Source organism: Halyomorpha halys, unplaced genomic scaffold, assembly GCF_000696795.3.
Source record: "Halyomorpha halys isolate HHAL.00 unplaced genomic scaffold, Hhal_1.1 Scaffold2312.1, whole genome shotgun sequence".
In the NCBI taxonomy this organism is placed as follows: Eukaryota; Metazoa; Arthropoda; class Insecta; order Hemiptera; family Pentatomidae; genus Halyomorpha; species Halyomorpha halys.
The window spans coordinates 20,951-34,395 of NW_027114515.1; the positions used below are offsets into that span (position 1 = coordinate 20,951).

Here is a 13,445-nt window from a genome sequence, read left to right on the forward strand (position 1 = left end):
GGTTAATATTAAAGTCATAATTTAATAAAATTTGATTTATTTTAAAAAAATTAGATTTACAAAATATTTAAAATTATAAAAATATGCTATAGGAAAATATAATTTGCTTCATGTAAATAGATATCATAAGTTTTATTATTAAGGAGGTGAAATATATACAACACATATTTACAATTACAATTTATCATACTATAAATGATCACCTCTTAACTACATTATTGAGCAGTCACAGCACTGCATTGTGAAATATAAACAATCCACACAGCAATTATTATCTATTTCATTATTTCGTCCATCAATATCATCTTCTTTCTTAACTTCAATCTCATCTTCTGGAGGTGGAAGAGGTTCTGGAATTTGAGAAGCCTTGTCAATTTGATTTAGGTTGACCACAAGTTTTGGGGGTTTTTCATCAGGATCAGCATTGGCATTGCGGTCTCTTCTCTCTAAGTCTCCTCCTGCAGATAACAGTCCAGGTATGGATGGAGCATCAACCTGCAAATAATATCATATCGATGAATCATTTATGTTGAATCTGTCAAATAAATTTCGGGAAATGTAGATATTAATCATTAGCATAACTCTTAGACTGGTTAAGGTAGCACCAGTTTGAACCTCAGTCTTAGGGACCATTATAGTTCATGTTAATAGTGATATACATTCATTGTTATATTTTCTGTGAAAACTAGTCAGTCAATCAGTCTGATTGACAGTTCCAGTTTTCCACAAGTATTTTTTTTTTCTCAGGAAATAAACTAGTTTGACTAAACTTCTTCCTCCCCCCTACAGATGGTAGAGATGGATGTCTGTGTTCAAACACAAATAAAAAATAAATTACTTTTAATTAATTGTTCAATTATTTACGAACAATTTTTAATATACTGGGCAAAGAATAATTTTTGGAATTAGTAATGATAAAACAAAAGTATTTGTTAAATATTTATTATTATAACAATAAACTCAATTCACTTGGAATAATTATTTTTTTTATAATTAACAGTTTCTTTATTGATTTATTTTCCTCCCTTTTGTTGCTCCTTGTTTATTCATTTGATTTCTTTACTTTAATATAAGACTTCATTTCTAATTGTGAAATTTGTAATAAATCTTTTAAAAAAACTGCAAATTTAAATTTCTACCAGTAATAAATTTGTATTTATTGGTATTATAATTAGGTTTATTTAAAAACATATAATTTTATGTATACCATACACTATGATGAAGATGATGTAGAATAACAGAAAATTAAAACAGAGGAGAAAATACAACTAAAAGGTCAAAGTGGTCCTTTTATCTTTCTGCCAAATAAAAGAAGTTCCAGTAAATAATAATAATAAAAATAATTCAGAAAAATTACTGAGATATGGAGGTAACAAATAATATTAATCTTTCAGATCTCCATTCGTTGAAGGCTATTATTACTCCATTTATTCTATCATGGAATAAATCATTTCTAGTGTTTCTGAACCTTCAGTTAATGAATGGTATAGGAGGCATTTGAAGTGCTAACAGATTTTAAATAAAAAATTGAAATGGAGGTCAGAAAGGTAGAATGTAACTAGTTTTTAACCTAATCTTTAATTAAACAACTATTTAAAATACCAAAAAAAATTATATTATGTAAATGTACGCAATGGATAACTAATAAGAATTAGTGGTTGTCAGAACCATCATAATTAATAGGCAACATATATAAATTTCTTATTCAAACTTATACTGAATATATTCATGTTCTAAATTCATTGATTTTATGGCATCTCATAATTTGATTTAGTAAGAAACAGGTGATCTAATAATCCCAATAAAAATTGAAATTATAAAAAAAAAATGTTGAAATTGGAAATATTTTCTAAAAAGTGTCCATAAATCATTCTAAAATATTTAAATAGATATTTTAATTATTGTTACCAATAACTTAATCTTCTAGAAAACCAAGCAATAAATTTGATAATATTCATTATTATACCATCAAATAAAATATAAGACTTTACTTTTAAAAACTTGAAGAGAAACCAGGACACCAATATTATTTAGTACAATAGTGTATATTATTATTTTTTAATTAACAAAAAACATTACAATAATAAAAGAATTAATGGATAAAAGTGTGGTAATATATTGATAATGAAAGTGAATCAAATAAATACAATATCTCACTGGTTAATAAAGTATAGGTTCTTTAAAAGTCATGTGCCAATTAGCCTAGCTATTTTCATAAATATAACTAATACTTACAAACTATTCAGCAGTTTCTACATTATTAACCAAAGAATACAGAAAAGGTTTTCAGAATTTATTCCTCGTCATACTCACAGAGCTTACATGTCTTGCACATTCAAGTGTTGCAGTTGTTGTGAATCTGTTCTTCCAAGGTCCCCCCTTAACTGGGAGCGTTGCTGTCTCATTTCTGCTTTCCCGCTGTCTCCATCTCTCAGCTTCTTCTTCCCTCTCCTTCTCTTCCATCACTAGCCTAAAAGAAAAGTAAGATAGTTTTATAAAATTTTATATTTTCACAAAATATTTTATTGATTTATTATTAATATACCTTTAAAAATCCAAGAAATGGATAATGTAAGGTATATTTAACTTAATTATATTGATAATAACCAGATAAGATTCAGTACATCTTTTATTAAAATTGTTTATTTGTTATAGTATGTTGGGGTAATTCACATAATAAAGTTAAATAATACTATTATAACTAATAAGATTTATTTAACTGTAACTGTCCTCATATCATTGATTTGGTTTAATAGTGGCACATCTGACACAAGAATGTTGTTTTAAATTTTATATTTGGCGTATTCCGTAGATTGTACTGTAGACTAGGATTACTATGTACAATCCTACTAGCTTTAGGAAAGTCTGTAATACGAACCTAATATATAAAGAAATTACAGACTACTATCTTCTTAATTCATTAATACGTTCAATTCAAAATAACACCAAAATTGTTACTTTTGTCAGGTATACAACTATTAACCCAAAGTAGCGATAGGATTATTTGAAGCAGTTAATTTATTTCAAGTTTACAAGTGCATTAGACTAATTTTAAAGAATATTTTTTTCACAAGGTTGAGTAATCCTGTGAGGGAAGCATGAGGAAATACTTGAAACTGATTAAACTGTTAAAAATAGGGCTTTTTTAAATTCCAGTAATGATGAAGTGAAGCATTTTTCTTTAAAAATATTATTAAACTCAAAATCAATCAGTTCCATTTGAAGTATAAGGGAGAAATTGGATGGGGAGTGCAGTTAGTGAAGATAACAAAACTTATATACTACTTCAGTCAACTTTTCAGCCTAAATTGTAGTCTTTAATCAGAACTAAGAAAAAACAAGATTATTATGTAATACAATACATCATTACGTAATAGAATACAACAAAACAGACAGCTTAACCAGTGTAACAGAATAACTGTATTACTAGATGATAAATAATCTGAAAATATAGAAGTATGAAAATTAAGATATTATGATAAATTAATTAAACTTGTATATGTAAATAAGGTGAATAATTTTCATAATGAAATATATGAAACTTATTAAATAAACTTGTTTTGGTTAGCATAAGTCACTAGAAGAGAATTAAAATATAATAATAATAATAATGCAATAGTAATATTCACTTAAGATAATTATTGTCATCACATCTTATTACTATCAGTTCTTAATTTGATTGTTTTGAACAAAAAAAAAAAATGGTTTTGATTCCTGTTTAGAGAATTATAAATAAAGGTTATGGTATGATATGGATTTAAAGGAAATTAGTATTTGGGATAGACCGATAATAAGCTGTTATAATTTTTAAAATCGATTTTAAAAAGTTTAAGAAATAAGGAAAAGCATCGATATTTTTATAGCTATATATCCAAAACATGGATATAGTTTTTTTTTTATATGTCAATCAGTCCATCAATATCATATTAGTGATAGTCACATGTGAATGTGCTAAGATAACTAGTAGTCCTTGCTTTAAATCGGGACTATTAAATTTATATTTACTCAAGAATGGAAAACGATAATTTAAGATCAACTCAAGTATGTTGATTGAAATACGTTCACTTAGTGGGAATGGAATTGAAATTGTTAACCCAATGTCTGAACTTGTCATTGTATCCCTGACCTATTTATTAGGAAACCAGTATGAAATAACAAAGAGTCCTCATTGAAACCAATGAATGTTAACCAAATTAACCTTTGCCTAAATATAAATACGTGTACTTATGTATGCAATGCAGTCATTAATGAGTAGTGCATGAGAGAAATATATTAGCTGAAATATCTGATATGGAAATTCACAAGGTTGGTGTTATCTTTACGTATCACGTTAGGCGCCATAATTCGATTGAGCTGTTATTGATTATGAATTTATTTCTTCTTAAATCTCATTTATTATCGAAATAGTTAAAGAGTAAAATATAATTTTATTGTTTAAAATAATTATTTTTTAAACAAAACTATCTATCGCATATAACGCAGAATTTTTTTTTTTTTTGGAATACACAAATTTCAGAAATTACCAATACTATTGGAAACATTCTTGTATGTTAGATATACTTTTTATTGGGAGAATAAGTGTAACACTGCGGTCCATAGGAGCAGAGCAGTAACCGCATAATGAAAAGCTTCCGTATGTACGATGCCTTGATAATGCTTATGAAGCTGAAGTTTTTAATGATGGTTTTTCTTATACAGTAGAAGTCCAATGATGCTAGTATTGGAAAACTTTTTTAATCTAAGTGGTTAAAAATATACATATATATTTTTGTTGAAACAGTTATAAATTTGATATCTATAGTTCGGAATTAAATTCCCAGTCCTAGTTCAGCTCAGAATTTAAAAAAATTCAGAAATGGTTCTGAATTTGGCGTTTGTAATGGTTGGAACGTCATTTGATTATTGATATCGAAACGTTAGTTAAGTGTCTACATTGCTGACAGTTAAGTGAAAAGTTCAAATCCAAGAGGATTAGGAAAATTAAAATACTTCGTAACATATATAACTGAGAAAATTAAAAATTGGGAAGATGCTTTTCCGGCTTGAAACTTTCAGAAATAATCTTCATCTAAATAAGGCAACCAGTAGCAGTCTATAATAGATTCTAAGCACTCTTCACCTCGGGCTATTTATGAACAGGAAGGATTATTAAAGATGAAACGAGGAGCGCGAGGGATGACGTTACAAACTTAGACTTAGAGTATCAGCCCAACTAATCTAGCTGGGAGATAAGACACAGTAATACGGTTATTGTTCCGTTACTAGTCGATTATATCGTTACAATATACAATAAAACGTTAACAACTTGTTTCAAAGAAGCTGATGTCATTAAGGAACATTTGCATCATAACTCTCAAGCATCCATCTGGCGTTTCGACTTGACCTTGCATTTGTTCCAATTTACGCCTTGAACAATTAAAAATGCTGATCGAATCAATAATTGAGTTCAATGTTCTTATTCATCCTACAAGTGACAAACAGTTTCTAAATAATTCCCTGAAACGAACGAAAATTTCAAATCAGAAAAGACATAAGTGAATGGAAAACGAAAAATGTTTTCACATGAAAAAAATATTTGTCCTCTTATCTCCTTAAGTTAATACTAATTCCTTTCATGGTTTACATTAATACATTTTTTACTTCTACTAAGAATACAAAATGGTTCAATATTTCAAACAAACAAAGTTAAAGGTAATGAGATGTAGATGGTTGACCGTAGATTAATGCTTGAAGAAGTTTGTCGGGGGGTGCGGTCAGTAAAGAACAACATAAATAAACAAAACAATATTCATTTATTTTATGCCTAGAATAAAATTAGGGCATAAAATAAATAAATATTGTTTTGTTTATTTATGTTGTTCTTTACTGACCGCACCCCCCGACAAACTTCTTCAAGAAAAAAAGTTAAAGGTACTTTAGCCATATTAAAAGGAAGCCATGTTAAAAAGTCGGCATTTAAGCCCTGTCAAGAATCTATTTCAATAAGGATAAGGCCTAGCTGATATTAAAGGCTACTTAGTTGTACATTGATACACCGATTTTAATCAAAATCTTTAGAACCGTTTTTCAGGAAATCGAAAACATGAGAAAAAGGTACTCTATAAGGTAGGTAGAGCACCTCGGGTCATTCAATTTTATCTAAAAAGTTACTTTAACATCCCACACATACAACCTTTGGGTTTTTGGGCCAAGTTTTTGAGCTAAGATGGTCAAAAACTTGGCTCAAAAAGAAGCTCACGCAAATCCAAACCATATCTAGACTATTAATGGTATCTAACTATAGACTTCGTTATTACAACTCGAGCGACCTCAAAGTATGTGGAAACGTTGTATTAAACATTTTGCACGATAGTAATGATTCTCCTCATTGTATATTTTATATATAGGTAAATGAAAGTAAAAATATTATGGGAAAGAGCTACATGGAGCAAACTGGAAAGCAGTAGCTTAAGATAGGCAGGCACGGAGAAGGCTAGTTTGGGCGGCCAAAGGTCTACAAAATCTGTGGATCCAATCGAAACAAAAAAAAAAAAAAGGTTTCGCCAAGATCACATGAATGCAGTAAGCACATCTCACATCAACAGCGAAAAATGGCTCATCAACTACAAGGACATCACTCTTTTATAATAGGTAGTAGTAATTATTATTCTCACTAAGTTCACAAACATTGAAACATATATTATCTCCTAAGAAAACATTCAAATATAATGAGTCGATATGGAGAATTATTGAAGTATTGAATAGATGGGGAGGTCAAAAATGTTTGTTTGTGGAGTGTAAATTTTCATTTACTCTTCTGTGAACACATGACTGATATGTCTCATCCCGAAGAAGCTAATTGACAATTGAATTAACCAGTTCCAACCTTACATTACTAGATCTAAAGTGACAATTAATTATTTCTAGTGATGATGAAATAAGCTTTTATAAGTTTTTACAAAAGATGTCAACTTTTACAACAAAAAAAGTTAAGAATGAACTTTATTTTTCACGGTCCAATTCACCTAAATGCGCTTGGAAAGCGGCGATCTTATTAAGACCAAGTGTTCTACGGTTCAAAGGAAACAAAAAAAATATATATATATAAAAAATAAAAAAGCCTCCTGATCCCTTTTGTTTTTCTTGAAATCTATTATATATATCACAAATATCCATATTATTCCAGGTGTATTACAAATACACCTGGAATAATTCACTGAAACATTAATTTTTTTTGGGTTGTTCAAGGTTGTCTTAAGATGATTATGATCTCAAGTTGTTTAGGCTACATTATGTTATCAGGTAATCTGAACGTGACAAAAAATGTAAATAGTAAATAATTAATATAATAATCATTAAATAATTAATGTATATTGATTACCTATATCCTAATTGGTAAATAAATTTGGATTGAGAAACTTTCATTAAAAAAATTTCAAAAACAACTTTACCAAAAAAAAAAAATATATATATACATATTTTTTTGGTAACGGTACCATGATCTGTAAAAAAATAACTCCCTACTTAAGTAAGTTCGTTTGTTGAAACAGGTTATTGTCCTGTGTTCGATTTTAATTTTTAAGTGATGGAAGATCAATAGTCACATGTGGGGGTTACTTCTCGAAAGTTGGGTTAGGATTACCCTCGAAACTATAAACAATAAACATGATAAATATTTAAATGCACTAAAAAATTTTTTTGAACAATTTAAGAGGAACAACTTATTACCAATTTTTATGTTCGCTGTTGCAGCAACATTGAATAAAAATTTAATAATTTTATTAGTTCAGTCAGTTTATAAAATCGATTTATTTTTACTATAAGATATTTGTTTACTAAAAGTAGGACCTTTTGGCCAAGCCACTTCACTCACACAGGGGCCTCTATTCTGCGTGCTTCCAGAACCTCTCAGCTGTCATCTGGGCCCTGTTTCATAATAAAGTACAAACTAATACTATTAGTCTTGTCGATTTAACTTAATACAATTACACTGACTTGTACAATAGTTACTTGTACTTTAGTACTTTTTAACTCCTATAATATTACTAATAGTCCTCCCTATTATGAAAAAATATGAGTATTAGTGAAATTACCACGTTGTTTCTATACTTGTATTTTGAACTAATAATATTAGCTTTCATTATGAAACAGGGGCCAGGTGGAGATTAAATATAAACATTTACAAACAAACAAACATTTGCTCAAGACACATTCATCGACAGTTTTCTTTTGTTCTTTATTATAAAATTAGTTTAAGTGTTTGTAACGTATTAAGTTGTTTTTCCTTTTTTTTTATTAATACATAAAATTAATTTGTTTTACATTTCTTTCTTTTGTTTATACATATATATAAACAAAAATAAACATGTATATATATACATTATACTTTCTTTCTTTATAATATATATAATTTCTTTGTTAAAAATAGACTTCTAAAATATTTCTGCAAATAATTTTCCTAGCGCATATTACAAGAGGAAAGTCTTTCACTGAGCATCTCAGTTCAGGTAACATTTATTGGTAAAGTCGGGCCGGATATTGTTAAAATTAATAATTCATTGGTTGGTTCTCCGGTTAAAATATTTTTGAGTTGGTTTCAAGTAGACAAATCTAAATTATTATACTGATATTTATTTATATTATGTTTATATATAATCATATTTTTTTCTGTTTATTATAATTTTCATTGGACCATAGGTTTATTCCATACTTTTGAATTTCTCATATTTATTGAAGAAAAATAATTTTTTTTAAAGTTTTACAAAAATACTTATTGTATGGTGGCAATGGAGTTTTCTAAAAAGGATTTTATTTTTTAACTATGGGTACTAGTTTAATTTTTGAGCAATCCCTGCACTTAATTCCAACAATATATTCAAAAACCTCCCTTAGTACTACCAACCACTACGTGGGACTCCATCATGCCTGCACAGGATGTTACAATAATTCCTCAGCTCCGGAGGTCACTGCTCCATTTTCGTTCAATACCCTGATCTAATGATTGTGATAGTACAGGTTCATCCCGTAGTACCACTTTTGAAATTAACATGCCGAACAATTGAGACCGAATAAAGAAAGGTGTATAATGTTATTCGTTATTATTCTCCTCTAAAGTCAAACAGTAGAAAGGATCTCAGAAAGAATTTGATAAGCTATATGGTGTATATTTTCCAGTAGAGTAAGAAAAAATTTACTATTTGTTATTTAATATTTTAATGTTGTTAGTTCATGTTCCAAAACAATATGGGTGAATATCGGGGCTTTTTTTTTAAGTGTTATAAGAAAAAAATGTTTTTTTATTCTTTATTAAATGTATTTTATAATATATCATAGGACTGATTAGTATGCTTCATACTTCATAGCAATTCATTGTTTTTGGTCAGCATTACTTGTTATTAAATAAAACATTTCTCTCTTATAGCACAGACTGTTGTTCCTTTGTAACAAGCCTATTATATCTAAGATAGTCTGTAGAAGGAGAGTAGAATAAGATAACCACATACTCTAGTAGAGTAAGAATCTCTTAGCTACGGTAATATCCTTGAAATACGCCCAATTAAAAAATAGATCAAAACTTTTTCATGAGTGAGTTGTACCACTATTTAAGCAAAGCAGCGATATAAGCCGGTGAGAAATATACTTTTCATTATGTACCTTAACAAGACATATAGTTTCTTACAATAAATGGAAAGTGACTTATGCTATTCCCATTCTTACTGACACATATCCTAGAATTACAGTGTTTAACATACTAACACTAACTACTAAAATAACTTATAAACTATAACTAAATAAGTAACTAAAACAATAGGTCATACAAATATTAATGCCTAAGTCATTGTTTCTAACGTAAAAAAAAAAATCATTCGATTATTATATTGGTGTTGTGTTAAAACAACAAATCTCTATAATTTTTAGACGAGTATATTTTGCACCTTTTCTGATTTACTAGGTTCTTTTTTGAATAAAATACTTACAATTTGTTGAGGTACATTTTGGAGAACTTGGAACACTTGAAACGTCTCGATTTGAAGGACGCGACGTCCAAGTTCGTTGGTTTAATATTAAATATTTAAAAAAAAGTAATAATTAATAAAAAATGTACATGTCTACGTAAACTCTCATAGGATATTCCTTAGTGTTTATTCATACAATAAAAAAAACTTCTTAAATATTATTAATGCTTCGTGACGGATTCAACCCTTATGATATAATAGATTATTCGTTGCGTATATATTTGAGCAAATTTTGTAAATATTCTGAACTATTGCGTTAAACAATTCCTCTTCTTTTAATGAATGGCAATAAGGAAGAAATTGTTGTCATTCATTAAATCAAGTTAATACCTTAAGATTCTTCCAGTCAAAGGTTTATTAAATTCCTCTTCCTTCTGAAGGAATTGAGGTATCATCAGCAGCAGCGATTGTACCTGCTCTGCACTGCGGAAAAGCAACGGGAATGACCTCGAACCATGATTCGATTTCCCACCTCACTGCCCCAACTTACCTTAACAAATTATTTTATTGAAACAAACCCTAGGATATTCAAAGATAGTCAGATCCTAGATAGATATATCCTAAAACATTACTAACAAAATGATAAGCAAGAAACTAGCTTTGGTATTCCCAAAACGTACGAAAACCGAATGGCTGTGGTGTTATTTAATTTGAACGTTTTCATAAAATGACTTAGTAACTTAATACTTTTTAATAATTATTTACACTGTTTTAAGCAAGTTTATTAACTTTTTTACAGGATTTTCAACATATCATTAAACTTAGTTAAATAAATGAAATTCAGTAACTTTCTTCACAACTAAGTTAACAATATTCTTGAACCTTTTATTGAGAGGAAATTCAAAGGAATAAAAAAACAATATAAAGAAAAGTGAAAAATGCCCTGTTCAATAGAAACCCTCCTCCATTGGCTTCGCTTTCGATGAACTTTAGTTAAACCGTATTAGAAGTTTTACATAATTCCGAAACAGGAAATTAAAGTTTTGTACAATCTTTTAGTGAATTTTTCAGTAATCATTTCATCAGTATAATATTTTTTAATAGTATGATAAATCGATAGAAAATAAAATAAAGAATTTAATAAAGAAAATGTTTATAATCGATCTAAAGGCGTTTAAAAAGGGTTTTTATATATTTTTTAAATATTTAAACTATTTTATACTGATTAAAAGTATTTTTATTATTTATTTATTTGATTTTCATTACATGTATAGGATTTTTTCGGCAGTTATAGAAAATCCTCCAGCTTCACATTCCTAATAATTAATGCCTCATTTTTGTCATAAGCAACCGCATCATTCCGAAGAGTTGAGTTTCTATAATTATTATGCAATACCCTCTCATCCCTTTCCAATAAGGAATATTTAGAAGATTATTAAGATACGGTTGAGTAAATTTTCATAAAAATCATTTGCGTCTTTCTAAACAGCTTGTTAATAGTAATATATTGTATTTAAAAAAATGATAGTTTTTTTGCTTAATTTATTTAAAAAAATTAATTTGTAGCATTGGAACCACTCTAACTGTATACCAACTTTTATAGAAGTAGGTGGTCTGAGCAGGATCAATCTTAACTATTATTTATTGTTTCAAACCTTTTGAAGGATCAGGTAACGACTTTGTAGAGACTGAGTTTATCGCCTCATAGGCGATCTCTTGATCAGAGAGTCGATCCACAAATGATATTACATAATGTGTTTAATTTTTTAAATATAATGCCGTTTATTTTGAAATATAAAAAAAATACTGCCCATATTTTTGTGATATTCCGTTATTATTTATTACTACCAAAACTACCACACTCTGAAAACACCAAAGTATTCGTATAGATACCGAGTGATATTGGAATAACTGGAAATGAAATTGCTGAAAAAACAGCAACTGAGGCACACCGGTTGGGCGATATCGTCACATGACATTACTAATGCAAAAGTTTGTCATCCCAAGTAAGGACCAAAAAAAAAAAAATGAATAAGCTTAAATGATAAAACCGAAAGTCGAGAAATGGGTTCGACGTTCCAGACATGGAAGAAGAGAAATGATCATCACTCGACTCAGATAGTGTCGCCTTACCCATGCTAAACAAAAATACTTAGTTATCTATGTTTATAATGCTTCCTATTATTCACAACTTCACGGAAGTTTGATAGTCCAGGAGAGATGGATATAAAGTTGATGTTTGAACAAGGTTAAGGAGGAAGCTTTACGGATGGATTTGGATAAGGAATTCGCAAATGAGGTTACTCGGACTGCAAAAGATTTTTCATATGAGGCAGTTCTGTAGGTAAGATTATAGAGATCGGTATGTTGGGATCTTGTGTTTAATAGGTGAATGGATAAACGTAGGGTAAGGAGGTCAATGATGTAGGGAGGTTTTTTTGGTTATTAGGTTTTAAAATATAAATGTGCCAAGAAGGTGTTGTATACTGGGATAGAGCCAGTTTACTCGGACTAGTAATGTGATATATGTGAACGCCTAGGGATACCGAAAATAAATCTTATAAAACAGTTCATTAGTCTCTTTGATCACTTTTCTTGTTCAATGGATAGTCCGACAAACACTAGGCACCCGTAGTCGAAATGTGGGAGAATAAGAGAAAATTCTAGAAGGTGGCGAGTACTTCGAGGAAATGAATCACGGGATTTTAGGAGCTGTTTAAGGATTGGGATGGAGTGTCCGAAGAAAAGATGGAGTGTCCGAAAGTGCCCAATTTCGAAGTTTCTCGTTCTCTTATATTAGACGACAGTCATTAAAACTTCTCCGCAATCATGACGCCATAAAGATACAAGAATCTACAGTTTCCTACAAGTTTCAAATGATTGAAATTGGGCTATAACAACCATCAGCAGAATAAAATAATAAAAGTACCTTAACAATGAATAATAACAAAAGCGACATTAGGCGTGGAGTATGTAAATAAAATTATTGAGAAAATTTGCTAGTCAGTTGATTCGTTCTACAATAGAATGAAACGATCTAGCGTAATTCAATTCCTACGGGTAGTAAAAGATAAGTTTTACAACCTGATATTAAAATAGTAATAACATCACAGAGCAGTACCGTAGTTAAGAGCTCATTTCGTTTTAGTGAAAAAAAAAAAAAAAAGAGGGGAGAGGTGTGAAAGGATACAATTTGTTCTGGCGTAAACTGTTGGCCATGGTGTTATAATGCCCAGGAAGTACTTCAACAACAATTGGATCAGGCAATCAACAAAGTAACTCACCAAAAGGAGAAAAACAAATAGATAAAGCATCACGATAGTTAGGCCACTTTCCACTAAGACAAAATATGGGTGCAGGGTTAATTTGAAAAATAATTAAATGCTTCCACTACATAATTAGTTAACGAAACTACATTTCAGTGGTCCTTCGAAATGTATACTCCTGTTTCATGAACTTTAAAAAGTTATACAGAAAGTTGCAAGAGGAATAAATAGAAATATCTTTAGT

At 29.3% G+C, this 13,445-nt stretch overlaps 1 protein-coding gene across 3 annotated transcripts in view; it reads right to left on the minus strand.

Annotated features, from left to right (window-relative positions):
- Window positions 1-20: 20 nt before the first annotated feature.
- Window positions 21-13,445, minus strand: part of LOC106691389 (uncharacterized) — a 67,437-nt gene continuing 54,012 nt past the window's right edge. For all 3 annotated transcript variants that reach the window (XM_067051709.1, XM_014437140.3, XM_014437137.3), the window contains exons 2-3: window positions 2,314-2,470; window positions 21-495 (exon numbers count right to left, since the gene is read on the minus strand). In XM_067051709.1, coding sequence (XP_066907810.1) covers window positions 211-495; window positions 2,314-2,470 — 442 coding nt within the window. In that variant the 3' untranslated portion in view covers window positions 21-210. The remainder of the gene's footprint in view (window positions 496-2,313; window positions 2,471-13,445) is intronic.